At 41.3% G+C, this 13276-nt stretch overlaps 1 protein-coding gene across 3 annotated transcripts in view; it reads left to right on the top strand.

Annotated features, from left to right (window-relative positions):
* Positions 1–13276, top strand: part of STX12 (syntaxin 12) — a 33947-nt gene that overhangs the window by 368 nt on the left and 20303 nt on the right. For 2 of the 3 annotated variants that reach the window (XM_033422444.2, XM_004266601.3), the window contains exon 2: positions 12964–13033. In XM_033422444.2, coding sequence (XP_033278335.1) covers positions 12964–13033 — 70 coding nt within the window. Of the gene's footprint in view, positions 1–11597; positions 11781–12963; positions 13034–13276 lie in introns of those variants that run through there. The other variant, XM_033422443.2, reaches the window with a different exon arrangement.

The following is a 13276-nucleotide window of genomic DNA, read 5'->3' as shown; positions in this document are numbered from 1 at the left end:
TGAGGCCGTCTTGGGTGCTCTACTCTGGGTACGGCGGGCTGCTATCCCCGAGTCTGCCAGGCCCAGGCACCCCGAGGGTCCGGAGCCCCAGCTGCAGCTCGAGTTTCTTCTCAGGAGTTCTGCTCTTACCGTGTTGGGGCCAAGACAGCAGTCCTGACAGCCGCAGGGTGGGGGTGTGTGTGTGTGTCCCCTCCAGGCAGTGAATGAGTCGACTGGCTCCAGTGGTCAGCCTAGTTTTTCCTGTCATCTGCCTCCCTCCACCCACCTGTCTTTCCTCTGGCCAGCTTGGATCGGGAGCTGTTTACTGGTTTAGACTTTACATTCTGCTGAGCTTCTGGCTTCTTGGAAGTCAGAACCTTTCAATTAAGGGAAGTGGAGAGTGCATGTGTTTTGGTGAATTTTATACAGTTCTTCCTGTAAGGAATTTGGAAATCAGATACAATGACTTGTATTCGAGGGGTGAGATGACTTCTACTTTAATAAAGAGAATTCACCAAAAACATTTTAGTTTACATTCTTTTGTCTTTTGTAGCAAAAGATTTGCATATATTTTTGGATTTCAAGCCAATGAGGCTTTCGTTTTCCTTCCCCACCTAGTTACTCTTTTGAACAAGCATGATACACAGAGAAGCTCAGGGACATGGCCACAATCACATAGCAAGTAAGACATGGTAGAGGTGGTGGTGGATTTCAGAATGTCATTGCTTGTCTTAAAACTCCCTCCCCACCATTAGGGTCTGAATGATACTATAGTTGAATGAGTCAAATACACGTTATTCCTTGTGCCTGAAAATTAGCTCAGAGCCTTATAAACAGGAGGTCAGCAGCAGCAACTACTTGGAAAGAATGGTATCATGATCCTTGTTGTTTATTATTGTGTTTTTGTGAGCTTGGTTGTACCCTGTTAATAGGTACAACTAGTTGGTCCTGAATTACAATTATGTTCTATATTTTAAAGAACAATCTATCACTTAGCTTTTAAATTTAAATATATAATGAGAGAGGGAAGTTTCTGATGGGAAGCGTTTGAATCTGGGCACTTTGGAAGTGGAAAGAAGAATATGTGGTCTGTTAAATCCAGAAATTTGAAACAAAAATTAATGTGACCACTGGTTAGAAAGTATAGTACTTTGTGTTCCAGTTTCCTTTTGTGAGGGAGCTGTAATACAGGTTAGATCAGAATATTCTCGTTCAATACTGAAAGTTTCTTATTGAGGCCAAATATAATTTTAATGTCTATTTGTGAAATTTTCATTCTGCATGTATTTGAGTATGGGGCATGTAGTATGTATAGGAACTGACATGGATTCCTTCAACAGGGAGCCTGTGGCGTACATAATGACTGAAAGCGATTGCTACTGTAGAAGAGATATAATAAAATTATAGATATTCAGGAGAGAAAGACACCTTTTTCACTTGGGAGAGGCCAGGAAAGGCATTATTGGCATTTGAGCTAGGTCTGGAAAGATGGTGGAAAGTATTTGAACTTTCGAGAGTAGAGAAGGGAAGAGCATTCCAGGAGGGAATAAAATGAACAAGGCATGGTAGTGGGAAAGCATGTGGTGTGTATAGAAAAGTAGAGTGATTTAATTTGGCTAGACTGGTGGAGTCCAGAAAGTAGTGGAAAATAGGATTGGAAAGGTAAGTTGGGGCCCAAACATGAAGTGCTTTAAGTGCTACACTAAGGGGGTTTGGATATAATTCTTTAGAAATGTGTAAATTGAGTTGGAAGGGAGAGAGACTGGAATCAGAGACACCAGTTAGGATCTGAAAATGAAAAGAAGGAAAGGATAGGAGAGGTGTCTGGTGATAGAATTGTTAAGGTTTAGCTGTTGATTAGGCATCAGGCTCAAGGGATAGTTGGATTCATTTCATTAATAACATTAATAGCTAACATTTGAGTACATACTGTATGCCAGGCAATATAAGTGCTTTACATGCATTCTCTTAATTTTGTAACAAACCTGTGAAGTAATTACCAATATTATTTCTTTTTATGGGTTAGGAAACAGGCTGAGAAAGGTTAAATAATTACCCAGCTTACAAATGGCAATACCTAAATTTGAAACCAGATCTGTCTCTTATGACCAGCATTCAGCCTTTTTATAATTTTTAATTAATATTACAGTTTTATAACAGTTAACACTTCAAGTTACAAGTGACTTTTCTTTCTTTTTTTTTTTACTCTTCATAGGAAGCTATGGGGAATACCTGAGGCTGTGGAACTTTCTCTTCTTGTGGTGTGTCTGCCTCTCCTGCTAGATTGTTAGTTCCTTTGAAGAAATGGGACATGACTTATTCATCTTTATATTTCTAGTACTTATCTCAGACCCAAGTATATGTTAGATTCATTCATTCACTGTTCAACAAATATTCTATGAGCACCTGCTGAGCACTGGGGCTGGAGTGATGAGCAGGACAGACAAAACCCTGCCCTGATTGTGTGTATGTGTGTGTGTTTGTGTATGTGTACGTATACACACATATGCATACATGCACATATATAAACAATATTGAGAAATAATAAGTGCTATGAAGAAAAAAATAAGGGGACAGAGAGTGAGGAGAGCAAGAGGGTGGGTGTGCTATTTTATATTTTTACATCAGTTGGTCAAGGAAGGCCTCTCTGAGGGGGTGATGTTTGAGTAGACACCTGAATGAAGTGAGGGAGGGAACCTCGTGAGTAGCTGGGGGAAGGCATCCTAGGCAGAGGGAATAGCAAGAGCGAAAACCTCAGTGCTTTCAAGAATAGCAAGGAGACTAGTGTGGCTGGACTGCAGTTAGAGAAGGGGAGCGTAGTAGGAAAAGAGGCCAGGGAGGTAGCCAGGGATCATATCATTTAGGGTCTTGATGCTTAGTAAATTGTATTTAGTAGATTTGAATGAATGAGGTTTCTCTACCATCTTGGAACTCTTCCTGACTCATTTACCTTGTGCTGTGTGGTTCCTACCACATCTTATGACCCTAGTCAGTGTGAGTTGGAATTCTCCCCTTGGGATTGTTTACTGAGGCACTGGGAATTTGAAATTGGTAGGGTGACATTGCTTCTACCCACTTATCAGGCTGGTGCCCATCCCCCAGACGTGGCCAGCATACCTAAGTATACAGTCTGAATGTGACCTCCCAGACATATGCCCACATCCATAAAGTCCTGCAAGGACCTGTATCTATTGAAAATTTGAGAGAATAGCTATTCTTTTTTTCTCAACTGTGGGTTTTTTCACATATGTGGGTTTGGAATTGCTGAGCATATCAGCCTGAAATACGGCAGGCCACTGCATGGGTTGTTATAGGTACAGCTAAGGTTGACTGCCTGGTACAAGGGGTTGTTACCAGTATGTGTGGGCTACAGAAGAAAACTGCTTGACTCTGTCTATTGTGAAACAAAGGGTCTGGGCAAGTATTGCTGAGGCAGATATAAGGAAATAACCTTAACAGGCGCCAAGTTATCTCTGAAGAGATTTAAAGAACATCATTTCTGTTCTTTAACGTTGCTAATTTTTTAAAAAAATTTATTTATTTATTTATTTTTGGCTGTGTTGGATCTTCGTTGCTGCGCGCGGGCTTTCTCTAGTTGCGGCGAGCGGGGGCTACTCTTCGTTGCTGTGTGCAGGCTTCTTATTGTGGTGGCTTCTCTTGTTGCGGAGCACAGGCTCTGGCGTGCGGGCTTCAGTAGTTGTGGCACGCGGGCTCAGTAGTTGTGGCTCACGGGCTCTAGAGCGCAGGCTCAGTAGTTGTGGTGCATGGGCTTAGTTGCTCTGCAGCATGTGGGATCTTCCTGGACCAGGGCTTGAACCGATGTTCCCGGCATTGGCAGGTGGATTCATAACCACTGCACCACCAGGGAAGCCCAACGTTGCTAATTTATTGATATGGTTCTGTTTACTAAAAAGATGAAAAGCAGTTGAACTTTTAAAACTGATTATCGTGTGCAATCCTCTGGGTTGTTCTTTCAGAGTTATTTTCATATTGGCCCCTTGCTCTTTATTTCATTGTCCTCCTCATAAGTCTTCATGATCTCAGCCTCTGTCGTCCAGCAGCATAGTCTCAGTGTCTCTGTTCCCATTCTAGTTCATCCTGATAAGGCTATCAGCAGTTTGTCTAAAGTCCTGTTTTCATTATACCACTCACCTCCTCAAGAGCCTATGGCGGCTCTCTGTTGTCTGCTGTATCAGATCTTAACATTCCACCTTGCTTTCACTGTCTCTGTCATCTTAACCCAAATTAGCCATATTTTCTACTTCTCTTTGTTACAGGCAGGCTGTTTTTCTTAACATCCCTAAACACGGGGTTTTGCTGCAAGTTTTTGCTCTTTCTGTTCCTCCTTTCTTTAATCTTTCCCTATCTCACTAGCTACCTAAATTATAAAAATCCTTTGAGTTGCGCTTAAATCCTGCCCCTTGTAACTAAGCCTTCCTTTGCTTTTGAAAGAGTGAAGTCAGGAAGAGCCTGGGCCTTAAGCTCAGTAGATCTGTGACTGAGTCCTTGCTCCTCTGTGTTGTACTGTTCACCTTGGGCAGGCTAGTTCCCCTTTCTGTCTGTTACCCCATATGTAAAATGAATGGTGTTGTTAAAGTGGGATGTTTGAAAGTGCCTAGTCTAGTGCCCGGTACATAGTAGACATTCAGTAAACGGTGATATCATTGGTTGAGCCCCCTGCTCCACTATAGTTTAGTAGTTAAGTGAGCAGGCTCAGGAGTCAGACTGCCTGGGTTTGAGTCCTAGATCTGCTTCTTACTAACTATGTAAACATATTGCTGTACCTCTCTATTTCACAGCTTCCTCATCTATAAGATGGAGTTAGTGATAGACTCTACTTCACAGGATTGTGAGAATTAAGTGAGGTAATTTATATAAAGTGCTTAAAGCAGTGCCTGCAACATTGTTTAAGAAATGTTAGCTATCATTTTGGTTTTTTCCTTTGAACTTGCAAGCTTAGCACTTACTTTATTCTGTAGTCTTTAATTCATGCTTTTTGACCTTGTTATTCCAACTGAGAGATTACTATTAGTTTTGTTGTGGGGATAGTGATCACACATTGTACAGCTGTCTTTAGCTTCAGTGCCTGGCACAGCAGTGGATATGTAGTTAGCATTCGATATGTACTTAATTGATTTTATCGTTGCTAAGTACATTTTTCTTGGTCTCAAGTTTGATAATAATAGCTATCCTTAATTGAGTTCTTTTAAGTGCCAGACGTGTTATAAATTTAGCTTCATATTATCTTAGGTCATCCTCACAACAACCATATGAGGGTTCTCTTGTTTTTCCCATTTTTTAGGTGAGGAAACTGAGGCACAGGGGAATAGAAACTTTTGGTAGGAAGTGGTGGAACCAGGAATAGCACACAGCAGTCTTAACTGAGAGTCTGTGCTCTTAACGAGTTCGTGTCCTGTCATGGGTATGGTAAATAGAAGATTATACCTTTGATGTTTAGTATTCATGTTCAGTTTAGTTTAGAGCTTTACTATTGTAGTATAGTGGCTACTTTTTTTTTTTAGTTGTTTTAATTTTTTAGCTGCATTGGGTCTTCGTTGCTGTGCGCGGGCTTTCCCTAGTTGAGGTGAGCAGGGGCTACTCTTTGTTGCGGTGCGCGGGCTTCTCGTTGCTGTGGCTTCTGTTGTTGCGAAGCACGGGCTGTAGGCGCATGGCTTCAGTAGTGCGGCACACGAGCTCAGTAGTTGTGGCGCGTGGGCTCAGTAGTTGTGGCTCGTGGGCTCTAGAGTGCAGGCTTAGTAGTTGTGGCACACGGGCTTAGTTGCTCTGTGGCATGTGGGATCTTCCTGGACCAGGGTTCGAACCCATGTCACCTGTTTTGGCAGGCGGATTCTTTTTTGTTGTTGTTGTTGCTAGAAATCTCTCCTGTCTTAGGAAGTTGACAGAGAGATGCTACTTTTTTTTTTCTTGAATTTTATTTATTTATTTATACAGCAGGTTCTTATTAGTTATCCATTTTATACATATTAGTGTATATATGTCAATCCCAATCTCCCAATTCATCACACCACCACCCCGTGGCAGGCGGATTCTTAACCCCTGCGCCACCAGTGAAGTCCTATAGTGGCTACTTTTAAAAAGTCAGGTCATTTTCATCGTAGCTTTGCAAAAGCAGTGCAAACCTAATTTTCAAAGACACTGAGATGACTTCATTGTAATAATGACCACATAGGCTATCACTTTCTCATTTAATGTAAATATTGCTCTTTCTTTTTTTTTCTTTTCTTTTTTTTTTTTTAATGCTCTTTCTTTGAATTTATATTTGCTTGTTTAATATACTGAATTAGAGCATTCGAGTCTCTCAGATGAAGAAATTTTTACCTGTATGGTAGTTGCTTTTGATATGACTAGACGTTGATTTGGATTAAGGTTCATTTGGAGATTCACATTCTGCCTATATCAGCTAAAAGCACACGAAGAGTGTTCAGTTTAGAGTAGTTCCTAGTGTGGATGTTAGCTGTAATGTGCAATAAATTGATTTGCTTCGTAGTCTTTTAAAAATTTTAGCCAGGACATGCTTTTAAAAGTGAGAGGTCAGTGATAGGAGAAATTGAGGCCTAGTTTTAAAAATAACAAAATTGCTTACACGGAACTGAGGCCTAGTCATCTGGTTTCCAGGATTATGTAGCATTTCATAGAGAATAGATACCCAATTATTTTCATCCAAAATATTGTGACAAATCAATCTAAAGTAAAACTTTTATTTACTAGAATGCTTAGAAAAGGAGTTTTCTCATTAACCAAGCTGACCAGAAAACCCTTTTAGATGTAGCCCATTTTGGTAAAAATTGTTCCAAGAAGTATCACTGTACTTTTTGACATTTTAAGTACATTCAAGTGAAAATAAGCATGTATGTAAACATTCACACTATTCTATTTCTTTTTGTGCTTTAGGTTTAAGGGATTCATTTCTTAGTTGTAAAACAGATGGGTCATTAAGTCACTATTTTCAAATAAACCTCTGATGTTGGTGGTTATGGAGGGCGGTATACAAAACAATGATACTTCCAGTAGATGTAGACACCACTGTCTTTATCGTTTGAGTTTTGGGGCATCTGATACCTGAGTCTTGCTGGAAACTTTTAGGAAAATATCAATATGCAGGAATTTAGATAGAATTGATGGAGGCTTGGATTCATTCTGGTGCTAAACTAGTAAGTGACCCTATAAAGTCCTCCTCCGCCCCACCCCCCATCCCAATTCAGGTAATCTCTGCAAACAAAAGAAGTCAGAAAAGTCTAGATAAATAAAAGTTCTCAGCTGAGAATATACAAAGAGCAGCTGAATTTCAATTGATTTTTTCCCCCCAAAGTCTGTAAAGTCCCCTTTGCTCTCTAGGGCATTTAATATGGTTTGATAGACGATTAACAACTTGAAACTTTGACATACCTGTAGAGTTTCTAAGGAGAATGCTCAATATAAAGACAATCAGTAAGATGAAATGTTTCCTTGAACTGCCATACTAGTAACATTTCCCTTTATATGTCACCCTGTAACCAACTATTTTCTGGAGGGGTATGTATGTGTGTGTGGTTATGCAAAAATGAGTAGAATGTGGTCAGTGCCATCAGAGGCATATAGTCAATCCAGTCCCATTTGTACACAGGCAGAGTCTCTCTAAGCCAAACTCTGGCTTAAAAACACTGCTTGGTTACACAGCATCATTCTGGGACTAGAGCTTCTTCATTATTGCTGAATTTTAGCATTGAGCAGTGGTGGGAGTACTTAGAGATCATTTAGTCCTTACATAGTTGTAATAATTTAATGAATACAAAGCCCCACACAAATAGTAAGTACTGTGACAAATAGTAAGTACTCAATATATGTTAGTTAAACCTGAATAAAATATACAATTGATGAAAGAGACCCAGCAACATGAAATGACTTGTCTGGTGCCATACATGTAGTTAGTGGTCGAATCTGGCTTAGAGTTTAGGTCTCATTATTCCTAGCTCATGTTTATTCATATCTTCTGCCTTGAAAGTGGCATGACATAAAACAGAGGCTAACTCAATTAATCAGCAGTTACTTATTACCCGCTGGGTGCTGGCACTCTGCTGAACTCTGGTGAGTACACAGGAACCTTACCAAAGGTGGGAGGGAGTCCGGGAAGGGAGCAGGTTAGAGCAAGGGCATCAGCCTATCTGGAGCAGAGAGCTATTAAGTTAGGAAGCTATCAGATAAGCAGGTGGGGCGAAGTGGAACACTGGGAAACGGAGGCCTGCCCTAAGTCACTAGTTCTGTGTATTTCCTTTAAGCGTCAGCCTTTTGAGAGAACCTAGTGTGGCATAAAATATATAGTCATTGGGGGCTTCCCTGGTGGCGCAGTGGTTGAGAGTCCGCCTGCCGATGCAGGGGACACGGGTTCGTGCCCTGGTCCGGGAAGATCCCACATGCCGCGGAGCGGCTGGGCCCGTGAGCCATGGCCGCTGAGCCTGCGTGTCCAGAGCCTGTGCTCCGCAAGGGGAGAGGCCACAACAGTGAGAGGCCCGCATACCGCAAGCAAAAAAAAAAAAAAAAAAAAAAATATATATATATATATATGGTTATTGGAATTAGCCCTCCTGGGTTTGAATTCTGGTTTTTATGACACTCTGCTCAAAACCATCAGTGGCCTTACATTTCTTTAAAATTCGAAGTCCTTGCTCTAGTTTACAAGGCCCTATGTAATCTGGCTCCCCTCTCTCTCTTACCTCTCTTTTGCTCCCTCTAGGCCTCCTGTGCCTCCATCACAAGTGCTCTTGCCTTGGGGATTTTGTGCTTAATGCTCTCTGCTACAGAGCTCCCCCAGAAATTTCGCATGGCTTGATCTTTCACTTCCTTTAGGTCTCTGCTCTGTGTCACCTTATCAGAGAAGTCTCTGACCGCCCGTGTAAACTAGTACCCCCTCCCTACCAGCCTTTATCTGAATTTATTTTTCTTTATAGCACTTATCACCACCTGATATATGCTTATTATCTCTTTTCCTTAAAATGTAAGCTTCTCGAAAGCAATATCTTATAGAGCATATAACAGTGTAGAGCAGGTATTCTAAATGAATGAATGAATGAGTTTTGTAACACTCAGTGTGAGCCTCAGTGTGCCCATCTGTAATAATGCTTATTTAATAAGATAATACTTATCAAGTGTGAAGGAAACACACTTCTGTGTTTCCTCCACTGTCAATACTTCTGACACCAGATGTGTGGATTTACCACACACCAAGCAATTATCATATTCTCTGGACTTCAGTTGGGTGTCCTCCAATTTAACTCAATTCTGACACTACCTGGAGTTAGCATCAGATTCCACAAATTAAGGACTTAGTCCCACAAGACTCCCCCCACCCCACCCCCTTCAGATGCCAATTGTAAGTCCAAGTTCTTATCTGTGCTTCTGACCAGTGAGCCATATTGGAGGTTCCCATGAGCCCCTCCTCAGGTTCAGCTAGTTTGCTAGCTCAGCTCACATAACTCAGGAAAACATTTACTTACTAGATTACTGGTTTATTATAAAAGGATATAATTCAGGAGCAGCCAGATAGAAGAGATGCATAGGGCAAGGTATGTGGGAAGAGCTCAGAACTTCCTTGCTCTCTCTGAGCGCTGACACCCTCCCCGCATCTCCGCCCCCACCCCGCCCTGCCTTTCCAGAGGTTGATGGGTGGAACTGAAAGTTCCAACCTGATAATCACTTGATCTTTCTGGTGACTAACCCCACCCAACCTGAGCCTATCAGGAGCCCTACCCTAAGTCACTTCAATAGGTAAACTCAGTGTGCTCCAAAGGAACCCTTTATGAATAACAAAAGACACTACTATCACTCAGGAAATTCCAAGGGTTTTAGTAGCTTTATGCCAAGAACTGGGGACAAAGACCAAATATATTTTTTATTATACCACATCAAGTATGTAGCCCAGTGTCTGGCACATGGTGAATGCTCAGTAAATGCTAACGTCTGTCCTCTTTCTTAAATTATTTGTTTGGCCACCCAGTAGATAGCTTTGACTCTGATTCCCATTTGACTTAGGTAAGAAGGACATTATACATCTTAGTGATGAAAAATGATTATTTATATCTTACATAGTGTTTTTTTTAGCAGAATGCAGTATTTTATAGTGCTTACATTTTCCAATGGAACCAATAAGCTAAAAACCCTCATTTAATAGAATAGATATATTTTAGGAAAGTTTGTCAAAAGGCAACTTTTTAATCAAGTGAATTCTATATTTCTATTGTAAAAGTGGAGTTATAGTTTTACTTAAAAAATGGCCTCAAAATAAGATAAAATCATAATTTGAAGTGTTGGTTTCCAATATATTCTTGACTTTGCAAAATTTTGCTTTGTTACACCCATGATGACACAGGGATTTGGGCTAGTGAGTGTTGACCTAAAACAGAGACTGCCAGATATTTCTCCAGCAAAGAGGGGTTTATTCACGGTCAGCAGAGAGTTGCAGTTTGGGGTCTGCAATCATGGCTAGCCAAGTGGAATCCCCCTCCTGGCAAGGGAAGGGGAAAAGGAAGTTGGGAGGGGTATAGCAAACAAAGAGTCCGTGGCTTTTCATTGGCTGAGAGGAGTCTTCTTCATAGCAGTTGGGCTTGGCTGTTGTGGCAGGGTGTGCGAGCTCCCCCTTCTGGTCTCCCAACTCTGTTTAACTGAAGTTTCTGTTTATTAATTTTTTACAGGAGAAATAACTTGTACATGCTGCTAAGGACTAAGTTGTTCAGTTTCTACTTAGGAGAAGAGTCACTCAGCAATCACCTGGAAGATTTTGCTTAATTATTGTTTCTTAACAGACTTAGAGGCTATTAACACATCTGTGTTTTTGTAAGGTAACTGGTACTTAATAAACCTCGGCTTGCCTTTTTACTACCCTTGGTGACCGAATAAGGGCCAAGGTTATGACTCTGACCCCCAAATTTTGTTATTTAAGAAGCATCTTATCATAAGAAACAGTTAATTTTTATTTATTAATTTAAAAAAATATTTATTTATTTTGGTTGTGCTGGGTCTTAGTTGCGGCAGGTGGGCTCCTTAGCTGCAGCTCACGGGCTCCTTAATTGTGGCACGTGGGCTCCTTAGTTGCGGCAGGTGGGCTCCTTAGTTGTGGCACGTGGGCTCCTTAGTTCTGGCGTGCGAACTCTTAGTTGCGGCATGCGTGTGGGATCTAGTTCCCTGACCAGGGATCGAACCTGGGCCCCCTGCATTGGGAACACAGAGCCTTAACCCCTGTGCCACCAGGGAAGTCCCAGGAACAATTAATTTTTAAAATTTAAAATTCTAATAAGTGCAATTTCGTTTTCATTGGACATTGAAGCTTTGTTTATATATTGTTACTATGAGATATATACAAATGATACAGTATACAGTGGTTTCCTCATCTTCTTCCACTAAGCCAGTCATTTAGCAGTCTGGTGTTTCACAGGTGAAACTTGGGCATTAATCCTGAGAGGGTAGGAAAGGCCCTCACAAAGGACACTGTCTTTTGGCTAGAGGAGCCATATATTACCTATTGTGTTATAGTATCTCTTGAAGTTCTAGTGAAACTTGAAGATAATTAATTGTGTTTCCCCTGGGCAAAAAGTACTCTATTATTGTGTTCTGTATTCCAGCTACTTGCAATAGAAGACAGGGAATGCTCTTAAAATGCAAGCGTGTAAACAAACAAAAAAGTCGTACAATAAAATTCCAAGCTCTGCAAATGAATGAATGAATGAATCTCCTTCGTCCTCCCTACCAACCAGAAAAAGAAAATAGAAAGCAGGACATGGGAAATCAGGGACTCTGTTCCTGTTGCAGAGGTCAGTGAGGGACAAGGGTGTTCAGATTCCCAGGCAGGCTGGTGTTTCTCCTTATTGAGAGATAATCCATTCCTCTGCTTTCCTAGTCCAGGACTAGGGGCTTAAACATCTAGGATTCAAACATGACCATTCCAAATCTTAGCACAATATCTAGGTAGAGTAATCTGAACAAAACAATACACTGTCTACAGACAGCGTAGTTAAAATATAGGCATTGCAGTCTGATGTACCTGGGATTGATTTTTTTGCCCTGCTACTTTTTGTGTGCCCTTATATAAGATATTTAACTTCTTTAAATACATTTCCTCATCTGCACAGTGGAGATACATCTGCTTCAGACTGTTGCTGTGAAAATTAATAAGATTATGTATACAAAGCTCCTAATATAGTACTTGGCACATAGAGGTGCTCAGTTAGTGGTAACTTAACAATAAGGGTACATTGTCTTTCCGAAAATGTTTGCCGTATAAAATATTGTGTATGAGTGAATTTAAATTTTTATTGTTGTGAATTGATATTTGGTATCAAGGCCATTCCAAAAGCAATGAACATTTTAACCAGTGCCATGGGAAATCTGGCAAAATGTGGGAGTTCTTTGGGAGTGACGAACAAAACCACCACCCTCTACTTAGTGGCACAGTTACTCTAGAGGAGAAAGGCGGACCTTATAAGTAGCTTTAGACGGGAATATATATGCCAAGGTCTTGATCATAGCATGCTTTCTATTAGTTGTATGTACTTATTCAGGATGTGGAGAGAGACCAGTGATCTGAGAATTAGGATGCTCGTGATGAATGTATTTTTCTTTTTTTAAAAAATTTATTTATTTTATTTATTTATTTTTGGCTGTGTTGGGTCTTCATTGCTGAGCGGGGGCTACTCTTCGTTGCGGTGCACAGGCTTCTCATTGCGGTGGCTTCTCTTGTTGTGGAACACGGGCTCTAGACGCGTGGGCTTCAGTAGTTGTGGCACGCGGGCTTCAGTAGTTGTGGCTCACGGGCTCTAGAGCGCAGGCTCAGTAGTTGTGGCGCACAGGCTTAGTTGGTCCACGGCATGTGGGATCTTCCTGGACCAGGGCTCGAACCCGTGTCTGCTGCGTTGGCAGGTGGGTTCTTAACCACTGTGCCACCAGGGAAGCCCTGTGTTTTTCTTTTCAATAAATCTTTTTTTCTTCTCTCCCCAGCTGCTCAGATAAAGAATTTGATGAGCCAACTAGGAACTAAGCAAGATTCAAGCAAGCTACAGGAAAATCTGTGAGTAGCTTCCTAACAAGGTTGGGATTTGTGAGGACCTTCTGGGGACACACTTAATACCCTTGCTGCCTGGCAGCTGAGGTTTCAGGCCTGTGAAATCAGAATGAGAGGCAGTGGGATATGAGGTCATAGCTGGATCTAGAAGGGGAGCAACAAAATATATTAATGGGTTGTGATCTCCGTTGCCTCGCAGAGTCCTTGAACGCTGCTTCTTTCCTCCCTTGGGCAGTTTAGCGGAACAAT

This window comes from Orcinus orca, chromosome 1 (assembly GCF_937001465.1).
Source record: "Orcinus orca chromosome 1, mOrcOrc1.1, whole genome shotgun sequence".
In the NCBI taxonomy this organism is placed as follows: domain Eukaryota; kingdom Metazoa; phylum Chordata; class Mammalia; order Artiodactyla; family Delphinidae; genus Orcinus; species Orcinus orca.
The sequence above is the reverse complement of the archived record's forward strand: the minus strand, read 5'-3'. Positions and strand labels throughout refer to the sequence as shown.